This window comes from Rhinolophus hipposideros (assembly GCF_964194185.1).
Source record: "Rhinolophus hipposideros genome assembly, chromosome: 24".
Taxonomy (NCBI): domain Eukaryota; kingdom Metazoa; phylum Chordata; class Mammalia; order Chiroptera; family Rhinolophidae; genus Rhinolophus; species Rhinolophus hipposideros.
The window spans coordinates 79,486-93,590 of NC_138070.1; the positions used below are offsets into that span (position 1 = coordinate 79,486).

A 14,105-nucleotide genomic window follows, 5' to 3' on the forward strand; every position below is an offset into this window, starting at 1 on the left:
AAAAGGAAAAAATAAATGTAATCACCTCAATAAGATGAAAAGAAAATTTAAAAGTACCTTTTACATCTCAAAATAAATCAGTTAGAACATGTGTTTTCTACTTTCACGTGATAAAAATAGACTTGAACCATAAAGCCAGTGTGCTGTGTGATGCTGGACGTTACAAGTTATGAACACGGTATGCATACCTAAGGTCGAGATTTTAAGAACTGGACTAACATTTGAAATCCAGAACATACGGGTAATGTGTTTCAGTGATCATCGGTGAAGCATACACATTGCTACATTTGTGGTTTATTCTATAAATTGTCAATTATTTTTTTTCTGTTTTTCTATTGGGTTGTCTTTTTCTACTAGATTCATGGATTTGAATGTATACTTACTAATCCTCAGTGTTTTAATTTTTTCTGTCTATTCTTTGTTTTGAACTTTGTTCATAAAATCGTCGATCTCTTAGATTTTAGTTTTAATACAAAATTTATCTAGTTTTTCCTTTATGGTTTACTTAAGTGTCTTAAGAAATCCTCCATCCTGATACCATAAAATACTTCCTTGTATTATCTTTAAGTTTTGGCATTCAGCATTGATATTTACATTCTAATCTATCTGGAGTTGTGTGTAGTCATGTAGTGTGAGATTCTGATCTAATTTCATTGTTTCCACATGGGAAGCCAATTTCTTAATCCCAAGTGTATTAGATTGCTAAGGCTGCCATAACAAAATACCATAGACTGGGTGGGTTAAACAACAACATTTTGTTAATATCCAGAAGACTGGAAGTAGATCAAGGTGTTGTCAGATTTCGTTTCTTCTGAGGACTCTCTCCTTGGCTTGTAGGTACCTGTCCTCACATGGTTGTCCCTCTGTGTGTGTTTATGTCCTAATCTCTTATGAGAGGTCTTATAAGGACGCTGGTCGTTTTGGATTGGGGCTATCCATTTGACCTTATTTTACTCTACTTACCTCTTTAAAGTCCCCATCTCCAAATAGTCACATCCTCAGGTGTTTGAGGATGGGGGAGTTAGGACTCCAACATGTGAATTTGGAGGGGAGACACAGTTCAAACCATAACACCAAGTATCAAATAGCCCATTCTTTTTCAATATTTGTAAATTTATTTCTTTTGTACCTGAAGTTCCTATTTGTTCAAAGGTCCCTTTATGGAATGTCTTTTCTGTTTCATTGATTTATTAGTCTATGGCTGTGTGAATACCACATTGTTTTATTATTCTAGCATTTAAAAAACCTCTTGTATCTAAAAGGGAAAATTTCGGTAATTGTTGTGCTTGTAATTATTGTGTTGGATAGTTTGAGATCTGTAAACTATCATGTAAATGTTAGAATCTGTCACATTTCAAAAAAAAGCCTCTTATTGTTTTGATTGCAATTGTATTAAAATTATATTTTGTAAGTTAATATTTTTATTATACTGACTCTACTACATCAATGAAAATGCCAATTTTCTTTTCAATTGTTATGAATTTTAATAGCATTTTATAATTTTATTCATAAATTCTGTTTGTTTTCGTAAGATTCCTAGAGCTCATTTTAAATTCAACATTGTATATATTCATAAATAGTATATCATTCCTGTTGATATCGTGATTTTCTCCTGGCACATTTTCTTATTGGTTATTGTACTATGCACTGAGTGTTTGTGTACCTCCAAAATTCATGTCAAAATCCTAACCCCACAGTGTGGCTCTATTTCCTTAACCTTAAGGACATTTAGGTTAAATGAGGTCCTAAGGCTGGAGCCGTGATCCCATAGGATGTGTCCTCCTCATAAGAAGAGACACCAGGGAGCTCACTATCCCCAGGCAACACTCTAGGGAAGGCAATGAGGACATAGTGAGAAGGGATCAAAAGACCTTTCTAGACCAATGCATGTTTACCTGAGGAATTAGTGAGCATTTCAGGCGGATGGCTTTTTCAATTCAGCAAGCCAAATTCCTATTTTAATTCTACCACCTCAGCCCCACAGCTGTAAGGAGTTATTTTGGCAATGTCACAGGACGTACTGAGTTCAATACTCTGCCCTGGGATGAGATTTCGGGGCTTCAGGTCTGTCACTGTCGAACTTAAGAGCTGATAAGACCAGAAGTAGCCATCTCATCTTCTGTCCCTGATTTCCTCATAAATGTGAACTTTTATTCACAATCATTCCCCAGTGTTCCCAGAATCTTAACATCAGGGGCCACAAGGTGCTTGGTGTACACAAACAATAACACCATTTCATACGATGGACAAGCAACGTTCCATCTTATAAATCTGAACAATCTGATTCTTGTCTTTCAGGAAAAATACCTAAATCACATACCCCACTTTTCTGTAACAGTTTGTCACATACACACTGCTCCAGAGCCACAATTTATTAATTAAAGCCCTGAGGTTACAAGAAACTCATTCTCCTTAACTTTTGCCGAAAAAGACATTTTTATTGAAAAGATATGAGGAAGCACACATAAGGCCAGAAAATCAGGTTCGAAAACGGATAGTACCCAGTCATTCTGGAAAATCAATACAGCAGAAGTAATTGATGGTCTCATTAGCGTTCTGGCACAACAATATATGAGTTCCCACATTTCCCTTCTGGTTCATGTGAGACAGAAAAGAGGCTACCATTCCCCAACAGTGGGCATACTGGTCACCTGTGGCTAGTGGAAAGGGCACCTTAAAAGACACTACCGCAGGACACATACACAGAGGGCAGGGATTTCTCCAGAGAAAACCAGAGTGCTTTTATTGATCAATGGGAAGACACTGAACTAAAATAGATTCAGTGTTCACTACATGCAGCCCTGTAATAACTGCCAGCCCCACTCATGTGGACTCCTGAATAAGAAAAATCACTGGAAGTGAGAACTGTATCCTTTCATTTATCAAAAGCCACGTTATTTGAATTATATTGCTAAGAAATAGAGACAATATGGATATTTAGCATTTAATATGGAGAATATTGGGGGATGTTGTCCCACAAACTATCAAATATATATATAACAAGTTACGTTAAAAAATACCAAAAGTTTAAAAAATGCTATTTAGTGTTGCTCAGGAAAGTCACACTAAATATCCATTAACCTTTAGAATATGTTCCTGGTTGTTTTCCTGACCATTACTGTATTTACATATTAAAATAAAAAACTACACACCACCATGAAAAAGTCCATTTATAACTGAGATTTTCTTTACCCTAACACACAGCTTCAAAGCCAGAATGCGACTCTGCACATGACACATTTTTGATGGGAAAATACTTCCCAATTTATTAAATTTTCAGTGTTTTCCATATGAATTCTCCACATTAAATCTTCATAATGATGCCACCACGTTTGCTACAGTCACTGCTTAATTCCTTCCATTATTCTCATCTTCAAGGATTTATAAATGACTTAGTAAAAGCGTTTGCATGTGCATTCCAAGTGACTGGCTGACTTTGATGAGTGTGTTTTTAGGATTTCCTGCTTATCTGTCCTTTCTATAGCAGCATCTGAAGTCTCCCGAGGACCAAGTTGTTAGAATGCTTCTAACATTGCTTCTTTCTCATCCCTCACTTGTGAGTTTTCCGATGTATGCGGAGCCCTGAATTCCAACAGAAGGATTTTCCACACTCAGAGCATTTCCATGGTTTCTCTCCTGTATGAACTCTTTGGTGTTCACTGAGAGATGACTTCTGGGTGAAGGCTTTCCCACACTCACTGCATTTGAAAGGTTTCTCTCCCGAATGAGTTTTCTGGTGTATCTGAAGTGAGGCCTTCCTAGGATAGGCTTTCTCACACTCACTGCATTCATAAGGCTTCTCTGTTGAGTGAGTTCTCTGATGTATGATGAGCTGTGACTTCCCACAAAAGGCTCTCTCACAGAAACTACACTCATAGGGTCTCTCTCCTGTGTGAGTCCTCCTGTGTATAACGAGGTAGGATTTGCTGCTGAAAGCCTTCCCACACTCACTGCACCCATAGGGCTTCTCTCCTGCATGAGCTCTCAGGTGTGCAGTCAGCTGCTCCTTCCTGCCGAAGGCCTTCCCGCATTCACTGCACTGGTGAGGATTGTTGCCCGTGTGAATCCCCTGGTGGACAGCGAGCTGTGTCTTCATATTGAAGGCTTTCCCACAGTCACTGCACTGATACGGTTTCTCTCCTGTGTGCATCCGGATGTGAACGAGGAGGTAGGACTTGCTCCTAAAGGCTTTCCCACATTCGTTGCATTTATGGGGTTTCACTCCTGTGTGAGTTCTCTGGTGGACAACAAATGGTGACTTCAAACTAAAGGCTTTCCCACATTCGTTGCACTCATAGGGTTTCACTCCTGTGTGACTTCTCTGGTGTAGAATAAGCTGTGACTTCCAACTGTAGGCTTTTCCACATTCACTGCAGCCATAAGGTTTCCCTCCTGTGTGAATTTCCTGATGGACAATGAGCTGTGACCTGAAAGAGAACACTTTCCCACACTCACTACACGAGTAGGGCTTTTCTCCGGTGTGAACTCTCTGGTGAGCATTAAGGTTTGACTTGGCACTGAAGGCTCTTTCACATTTAGTGCATTCGTAAGGTCTCTCCCCTGTATGAATTCTGAGATGGACGATGAGCTGTGATTTGCAACGAAAAGCTTTCCCACATTCACCACACACACAGTTTTTTTCTATACTGTGAGCTCTCTGATGCTTAAGAAAATATGATTGTTCATATCCATGAAAACTGTCAGGATTCTTTCTTAGATAGCTTCTGATTAAGGTTGACTTTTGTGTCAAACTTCTTCTGTGACTGCTATACTTCGGGAGTCTCTGTCGTGAAGAAACATGGGTTTTGCTCAGATGAAGTTTTCCAAGTGCATTACAAGCATAGTTTCTCTCAACACTTTCAAGCTCATCTTGATTTTTCCATAACCATTCTTTCCAGCCTTCTAGGAAAAAAAAAATTTTTTTTAAATCATAACATGAACCTGATATGGAACTAAAGAGCTTTAGAGCTGCCATGTAATGAGTCTTTTCCTTTTGGTAACAGGCCTGATGATGGTTCAGAGAAACATTGGCCAGGTGTGTGTGTGCACACTCCTGAGCGCAGGGTAGATGCAGGGACCTGAGTCAAAGCAAGGCCACTGTGGAAGTGGACAGGAAATCAGAAGCAGTCCAGATGGTTTTTAAAGCAGTCAGCCCACTCTTAGGAGCCATGGCAATTGTTGTATGTCTGAATTTTATTACTGCAGGAGTTCACTCAAAAAGTGAGTTCACAGTGTATGGCACCACCAGGGTATGACAAGTAGGCACAATGAGACACTAAAAATGAAACTGAGTGGGCCAAAGAAAATTAAGGGACAGAGCATTACAAACAGAGGAAATACAAGTACAAAGTTCCTGTGGAGAGAACCCGACAGTCATGGTTAAGAAATGGAAAAAAGGCCAAGACAGCTAAATGCACTGAGTGGGCAGAGTGAAGGCAGGACCATGGCCAAACACCTTTCCTCTAACCCAGACGACTTCAATTAGAGAACATCTTGATTTGTCTGTGCTTTTTGAGAAGACTTTCCCACTGTTTTGGCTGTTACAGAACAAATGACTGGGCAAAGGGCAGAGACACAGATTAGAAGCCCTGCAGTAGTCCAGGTGACTGGACAGTGGCTGGGACGGGACTTCTGGAGCTGAGCCAGCATGGAGCACACCTGGAGGAAGAACTAGGAGAGCTGCCAAGAGGGGATGTGGGAGCTGAGAGGGGTGAAGGCAACAGCTCAGAGGTTTCAAACTGGAGAGCTGGGTGGAGCTGCTATGAGATGGAAAACACTGAAAGAGAAACGCATGTGGAGGGAAAATGAAGAGCTTTTGTCTTGGATCTTACTACATTTAAGACCTCAGTTCACTATCGAAGTGGAGGTACCAAATAGGCTGTAGATGTCTGTTCAATGCTAGTAGGAAGCAGGTGTCGACAGCACTACAAGGTATTAAATGACACGACAGATGACAGCTTTTCGGGCGTATGTGCAAATCAAATGGAATGCCTGAACAGCCCTGGAGCCCATGACATTCAAGGCTGACAGGAGATGCAGAGAGAATGGGAAGGTCCCCCATGAGGTCCAAAGACTAAAATGATGAGTGCGATAAACAGATGGGCTCAAAGGAAAACAGCGGCAGGTCCCGGTCTGGACAGCCTTCCTCCTGTCATTACAGGATGGCTGAGGTGGCTCTTTAGTAGCTTCCCACTTCCTCAGGATTTCTTGTTAAACACTTTCTTCCCTACAGCGGTGGAATGAGTCGGCTTATGGCTTGTGCCCAAAACTGGGGCCACTGGGCTCAAGATTTAGAGGTGAGAGTACTAAGATGGGGGGGCTAGAAGAGAGGGTTCTCAGGCTGAAAGACTATGCCTAAACAACACTTGGTTGCTGTCCCTGGCTTACCAGAATTTGTCAGAGAAAAAGAAAATGACTAGAGCCTGTTAAGTTTTGAAGGGAACGCTAACCCGGGTCTGGTAACAGCCTACGATTCTTCAACCGTAAATGCCACGAAACTTGCACCAACAGAAGTGGGCTGATGAAAGTATAAACAGCCCCCAGGAAGGGCATTGTCCCCACACCTTCTCTCATCTGTGGCCAAGGAGGACAACAGGAGGGCACACTGTCTCTGAGGAAAATGCCAGGAGCTGCACCCTTGGCAAACAAGGAAATTACACCAATACAAGGGCAAAAAGCTTTCCTAACCTTGTTCTAAAGGAGATGGGGTGAGCAATTGGACCGGCGTTGGCCGTTTCTCCCCACGTCCCCGTTGGAAGGAAGGTTCTACCAGAATGTCCTGGGTCCTCCATACGCAGTGAGTGTCTGGCATAGACAGTCTACGTCCCATACGTGTCAGTTCACACCATGAGGGCTGTCTCACCTGTCTGACAGTGCCGCACACACCCAAGGATCCCAGACTTGCATGTGGGCTCGGGTTTAGGATGAGGGAAGAGCTGGTGAGCTTTCATGCTAGCAGCAGCGTTCTGAAGTAGTGCTTTTGGAAAGAAGGGCACGTCGGGCTGAACACCCAAGGGGAACTCTGACACTCGCCATTCACCGTGTCCCCAAGGCATCTCCCCACTTTGTGCAACAGCTTTGACTGGCGAAGATACTGTCCAGGTGGTCTAGCTGGCAGGCACAGGGCCCGTCTGCTTTCCGTGACTGGTTTGGCACTGGAATGTCAGTTGTAAGAAAACATGCCAGGCTTCTGGGAAAGACTATGGGCACCAAAGAAAGGGACATTTTGGAAAGAAACAGGACTGACCCAGTGCTTCCTGCTTTCTGCATGTGATCCGACCGTGCTCAAGGGAAAAGCTAGCATCCGACGGTGCCAAAGGGGAGACACGAGCTTCTGAGTTAAGGCACCGTGGAGCTGTTGCCCTGTGGCAGACACTGGTCACCTGAGACAATAAGTCTTGTCCTGTTCACTCTAGTTGAACCAGGAGTTTAAGATACTTCTTATTTTTTCAGACTGGTGATAGGATGCTTATGACAATAAATGCAGCAGCGACAGCTGAGGAGAAGATTCAAGTTCGCAAATGTGGCCAAGAATTTGACCTATGCAAGTGTGAGAGAATACTCATCTGGCCTGGGTGACAATCGAGGAGGCACAACTACAAAGGTATTTTCACAGGATCAAATACTGACAGGAATAGAAGCAGTTCTGAGGCTAGTGAAGGAGAGAGGAGGCATGGTGCCCCAAGTGACCCCCAGAGGTCAGGACACAGGACGAGAACTGCAACAGCAGTAACGAAGATGGGATAACTGAGGAAGAAGTCCCGTCCCATTTCTGACACTGAGAATGAAAAGTGGACAAGTACAGGGTCTCCTGCAAACACGTGAAACCCAGGACTAGAAAGAAGAAAAGAGGAAGAAAACATCCACTTTGATGTTACAGCACTAAGAGAAAAAAAGCTTAACTTTTCAGAAAGGAAGAGCTTTTCCATACTTACAGGATAGGAGCAAACAGCCAAATTCGGGAAACAAACTCCTTTGGGCAACTCAAAAGGGAAAAGGAGCCAGGGGAATGGAAGGTGGTAAAACTACTTAATAATACCATGTTTCCCCGAAAATAAGCCCTACCCCGAAAATAAGCCCCAGTTAAGATAGTCAGCCAGCCGGACACATTTAGTACGTTATGATGATGTTCCAGAAGATGACATGACTGTATTTGAATAAATGGAGATTGCTGTACATGAAAAAATAAGACATCCACTGAAAATACACCCTAATGCATCTTTTGGAGCAAGAATTAACATAAGACCTGGTTTTATTTTCCTGGAAACACAGTACAGACGAGACCAGGCTAGGTTTTGGACTTCTTTTAAGAAAAGTGCCCACTAAAGTAACAGTTATCATTCAAAGTGATCAGTGTGAGAAGACAGAAGGAAGTGATGAAATCTCCTATGACAGTCAAGGCAAGAGGAAGAAGTAAAAGACTATGGGTGAAGCGGAAGGGATATACTGGGAGGAAAAGAAAATGGACGGAAAGGAAGCAGTGTCTGAGTCACACCAAAGGGTGAGAGGAAAGGGAAATGCTCTCAAGGCCTGGGTGGCTGACGCAGTCCACGACCATGGGAAGGAAAGCAGGTGGCAGAAGGCAGGAAGCCAACCCAGAAAACAGCACGCCGACCTCTCTGAGCCGGGGAGGAGCCCAAACATAAGGACCAACGGCCATTTCCTTCCCACCCCAAGTCAACCCAGGGCTTCTCGAACTTCAAGCAAAGGTTTCAAGACATGCCGCCTGGGTGCCAGACAGTGTGCTCCACACCTCCCGCCATCCTGGGTCCCACTCACCCACCTGCACAGCTCTGATGAGAGACCTTGGCATTTACTGTCCATGGCTCTTCCCCTTGCTCCAATTTGAAGATCAAATCAGGTTTGGTGCCATGATACCCTGTCAATGGGAAATCACAAAGGACGTGGGATTTTCCCAAATTGCTAGGGATGGAGAGGCCACAAAATGAAACTGCTTGTGGCATTTGGGGAAAAAGTACAATTAGGAGGTGACAGCCAAATAGGGACTAAGAACACATGACCTCTGAAGTTCAAGTCCATAATCCTTAAGTACTTCAGAGGCCCCAGAGGCGATGAACAAAGGAAAGGGGAAGGTACTTTATGATTCACACAGAGAAGCAGGACTTACCCACAGATACCAGGTTACTGTAGTTTTCCAGTATCACGTCCCTGTACAGGTACCTCTGAGCAGAATTCAGTAACTGCCACTCTTCCCAGGTGAACTCCATAGATATATCCTTGAATGACAATAATCCCTGTAATAACACACAGCCTGTTCAATTGAATATAATTACATTGGGTGACATGGACAAGATGCAGGGGGGGCCGGGAAAGGAGACACATCCCTCCAGGTCAGCATTTCCTCAGAGAGAGAATTAAAAAAAAAAAAAAAATCACTGAGCTTCTCTGCACCAGATACTCTTGGGTCCTGAAGAAAGAAGAAAATCTACGTCTGGCCTCAAGAAGCTTTCAGTCTTGGAAGGGAAACAAACATCTAGCCGTGCAAATGAATTTAGGTGTCTCGCGTCTGATAAAAACACAGCAGGGCATGTATATTTTGCAGAGATGGAGAAGACAATTCTACATTAGGGTGCCAGACACAGGAAGGTGTGACCCTGCAGCTGGTCTATCACCTTGCCAACTGCTCAGGCCATCTTGGGTCTCGGTGGGAGTGAGAGCCTGGCACTATAGAGAGAGAGAAAGAGAGAAAGGGAAAAGGAGAGGGAGAGGGAGAGGGAGAGGGAGAGGGAGAGAGAGAGAGAGGTGGCCAGTTGGCTCAGTTGGTTAGAGCATGGTGCTAATAACACCAATAATTAATGATGTTGACATTTACACCCCTCATTTATGTCACCAGTTCCTACATCATACCAAGGTTGCTGGTTTGATCCCTACATGGGCTACTGTGAGCTGCGCCCTCCTAAAAAAAAAAGAAAATATATATATAAAAATTAACAAGTGCCAAGCAGGTGAATTCACAGCCTTCTTTTGAGAAAATTAGGGGCCATGACTAGGGCCAACCAGGGTTCAGAGGACATGGTAAGGACTTGAGATTTTATTCCAGGTAAGGAGAAGCCCCCAGAGGCCTTGAACAAGAGAGGGGCGCTCTCTCAGATCTGAGATCGTTCTCACTGCCATGGAGAAGGGAAGAGTGGTCCGTGGCAGGTGGACGCAGCTGGGGCTAGAGTGGGAGTGATGGGGTCGTGAGCAGGGCATTCCGTGGGGACAGAGGACGCCTGAGGGGGATGAGGCAGCACACAGAGGGAGACAAGGGCGCTGCCAAGGACGGCACGGATCCTGGCCAAGCAAACTCAAGACGCTGCCCTTCAAGGAGTTTGGGAAGCCTGAAGAATGAGAAACGCAGGGGACGAGGGGCTGAGGACAGTGAAGAAGCTGCTAGAGGAAAGTGGGTCACCCAAGGGGATAACGGGGAGCAGTGCCCCAAGGACAGTGCCTGTGGGGGAAAGGGGCAGAGGAGACCGTGTCTCACATGCAACCCAGATGTCCACTCAGCTCAGCCACAGGAACTGACGTGTGTTTAGGAATTTCTGTAAACAAGGAGTCTGGTATCTGCGTCCCTCTGGGAAACTGAAGCCTGGAGCCTGCTGGGTGCTCTGCAAAGGCAGGTGAGGGTGATGCCCAGGAGCCCCCGGACATTACCCCTCCCATGACAGCTGCTACCCAGCAGGACTGCCTGCCGGGGGAAGAGGCAGGGGTGCATTCTGGGGAGCCTGCAGAGGTGAGTGAGAGAGAGTTGCTCCCATCAAGGACGCACAGGTGGAGCCCTGTCACAAGCTCCAGTACCCAGGTGCTGGCTACTGACTGCCAGACAACAGGCTTCTGTCCTCTAACCACTGCCCTCCCATTCCAACGCAGGAGGAGCCCCCCCGGGGCAACAAGGACATCAAGTGGGAATAAAGAGGCGAGCCCCCTTGTCCTCTCTGCACCAGTGGAGGAAGAACAGGAGCTGGGATTCAAGTGTAGAACGGCCTTTCCATTGTCTGGAAGTAACTAATAGCCAAATGAGGCCGTAACCAGAACACAACGGGCTCTTGCAGAGACGACGGCCAGGGCCAGGGTAGGGAGACCCGCCAGGACACCTCTGAGGGTATGATGGAGAAAATGAAGCCGTGACTTGTCTGTATCCGAAGTAAGCGCACCAAGGCCGTTCATTCACCCAGCCGGCTACCTCACAACGGAGGGAGGACACATGCAGCAAGGGACACCCCTGTGACCGTGTGACTGTATGAAAGCAGACACCACACGAGGGTGGACAGACTAAAGTGGCAGATTTGGGGACAAGACGGAAACAAAGGCAAGTAAAGAGGAGGTTTATTTTATTTTAAGCCTTTTCCTATTTTTTAAGCTTGATAAGAATAAAACACAAAGAAACTATTAAATTTTTTTTAATTAGCCAAGAATTATTTAACTGGCCATAACTATTAAGACCAAGACAGAATCCACACTGAAATTTATAAGAGATTTTTATACACAGGCAGTTTTGCTGTGATGCAATATGTACGTTACAGAAAACCAATACCATGCAAATCCCACAGTAAGACCACAGAGCTTATGGGAAGAAGCATAAAACCATTGTCAACAACACGTAAGAGAAAATCAGGAACCAACTAAAAACAGTAGCAGCTGCACACACATTTAATGGTTAAGAAATATACAAATGCCACAATAAATATAGCACTTTACCTTGAAAAAGACCTGCCAGGGGGTGCTGCATCTTATTATAAAGTCGTGGAAAGAGATTTCTATGAAATCACACAGAAAGCTCTCATCTTTCCCTAAGATTATCAATCACGTTGAAAGGAAGTCACATTTTTAAAGCAAACATGACAGCAGAACTGACTGTTATCTACAAATTTGTTCTAGTGAATTTGAAAACTTAGAAGAAACGGAAAATAAAAGTAATGAAAATTGGCGGAGGAAGAATTAGGGAACCCAGACTGACGAGTCAACGACCACACAATAAACTGAAGCAGTAAGCAAAGGCTTGCTCTGTGCAGAAAGCCAGCGGTCCCACACTAGATTGACGGTGAGTTCTGTCCACAGCCGAGGGACAGCAAGCTCCCAGGGGACCAGACCTGACGCAGGCCGTAAGACGAGGCGACGCCTGCGCAGGGCACTGGAGGAGCCTGCGGTCCCCTCCCCAGAGAACCGGAGCGCGGTACAAACCGCAGTCTGCTCTCATTCAGTAACTGATGGAATCCGAGTGAAAGACGTTAGCAAAGGAAACTCAATCCTTCACGCACATACACAGTGAATGACGAAAATAACGTTTCCCCAGAGAATGAAAGGACGGCCCGTTCTGTGCAGCTCTTTGCTCAACCTTGCAGGAAGTAAGCACTCTGTCCTCTCTCGGCGCAGCCCTGTCCTGGTCTCATCGGCCGAGTCCCCCACTGGTCGCTGTCACATCCCGAGCTAACGCTGTCACAGGAACCTTCAGCCTGGGTGTTTCCAGGGAAGAATTCCCACGGAGCGACACGCCCAGCGACAGCATCGCAGACGGAACACGGACAAAACTGCACCTTTCCCAGGACACCTCTTCCCCGTGTCCCCGAGGCTGGCAACCACCGCGGCGCACGACCGGTCCCGCGTCCCGCGGTCGCGGCCCAGCCTCGCTGTCGCTCGCTCCGTCGACCCCGCCGTCACCCCCAAAGCCCCTCCCGGGCGCTCCCCGCACCCGCCCACCGGCCCCTGGGCGGGGTTCGGCCTCCCCGGGAGCACAGCGCCCCCCAGACCAGACCGTCCACAACGTCTCTTCGCACCGCGGGCAGCAGCCCCTGGGTCCGGCGCACGGGAAGCAGCATGTGAACCACAGTCAGGAAGAGGGGGCCTGTCCCCACGGGGCCCTAACGGCCTGGGCGGGGGACCGCTCAGCACCCGAGCGCGAAAACCCTCAAAGGCAGAGGCCCGTGTCCGTGGGGGCCGTCATCCCCTCCGAGGTCACCGCCCGCAGCTGGCACCAAAGTGTCAACCCTGCCCCCAAACTCGTGTGACATCCGGGGCCGGGGCCCGCTGGGGGCGGGGCGGCCCGTGAGCTCAGGCCGGACGGGACCTGAAGGGACGACCGCGTCCGCTCTCGGCGCCGACTCGGCTCTGCTTACCCAGCACGAAGCCGTCCGGAGCCTGGCGGCCATTCCGCGCCGCCGCGTGCCGGCTGCAGCTGCTTCCACCCCCGCCCACCCAGGGGGATCTCGCGCCCCACAGACGGAGGGCCCGGGGCTCAGTCCCTCGCAGGGACGCGCGGCCTCCGAGCCTGGGCAGAGCAAGTCCGGCGATGAGTTACTGCCGTTCCGCGGCCCTGACGCGGGAGGGACCGAGCCCCGGCTGGCTCCGTCCACGCCCGGGGCCGACAGTGGAAGGCGCGACCCTGCTCTGCAATGCACGCTCCGGGTCGGGTTCACTCCGCGCCTCCGCCGGTACCGGCCACAGAAGCTCAGCACGCCCCCGCCCGCTCACGTCCACTGACGACAAGCCAGAAACAGCCGCGCAAGCGCGGAACGACTACGGCCGCGGTGCGGCGCCTGCGGAATACGTCACGCGTCGATGCGCCGGACAGGGCACACTTAGAAGACTACATCTCCCAGAATCCTCTGCGGAGGACCCTTACTAACAAGCCTGGCTTCCAGCAGGAGGGTCTGCGGAGAGGGGCGCCAGAGCCTAACCGGAAAGGCAGGCGGGCGGGGCTCCCAAAGCGGCCCTGGTCCGTCGGCTGTGGACCGCACCGCTCACGCAGCCCCGGGAAGAGTCCCGCCTCCGTGGAGAGGGCAGGCGTGCTCAGGTCTTGATGTCAAACAAGATAAGAGTTCAGACCACAGAGTATAGCAGATAGGGAGGCTACAAGCTGCAGTTCCCAGGGTTATAATACTACGAGCCCACTCAAAGTAATTGACACGGAACCTCCACCTAAACACTGTTAAGTATGCATAACTTTTATGTGTGCTTGGAACTTTCTCCAGGGTAAGTCCTATGGTGCACCACAAAATAATTCTCAATAAATTTAAAAGGATTGAAATGATACATTGTTTCCGACAACAGTGGAATTTAAGTAGAAATCGACCCCAGAACAAATGTAAATCTCCAGATTTTTGGAA

At 47.1% G+C, this 14,105-nt stretch overlaps 1 protein-coding gene across 1 annotated transcript; it reads right to left on the reverse strand.

Moving 5' to 3' along the window:
• Positions 1 to 2,364: 2,364 nt before the first annotated feature.
• Positions 2,365 to 13,453, reverse strand: ZNF26 (zinc finger protein 26). The gene is made up of 4 exons (XM_081037733.1): positions 13,116 to 13,453; positions 9,128 to 9,254; positions 8,783 to 8,878; positions 2,365 to 4,902 (listed from the first exon to the last, which is right to left on the reverse strand). Exons 1-4 carry the CDS (start codon positions 13,146 to 13,148, stop codon positions 3,551 to 3,553), a joined length of 1,608 nt encoding a protein of 535 aa, XP_080893859.1. The 5' UTR covers positions 13,149 to 13,453; the 3' UTR covers positions 2,365 to 3,550.
• Positions 13,454 to 14,105: the final 652 nt, after the last annotated feature.

Bases quoted from the DNA above. Each gene is read 5' to 3' on its own strand.
- ZNF26 (XM_081037733.1), bottom strand. From the start codon at position 13,148: ATGGCCGCCAGGCTCCGGACGGCTTCGTGCTGG. The intron at 8,879-9,127 runs GTAAGTCCTGCT...TCCCATTGACAG, and splicing joins CAGTAACCTGGTATCTGTGG to GGTATCATGGCACCAAACCT. The intron at 4,903-8,782 runs GTGGGTGAGTGG...TTTTTTTCCTAG, and splicing joins CTCTCATCAGAGCTGTGCAG to AAGGCTGGAAAGAATGGTTA.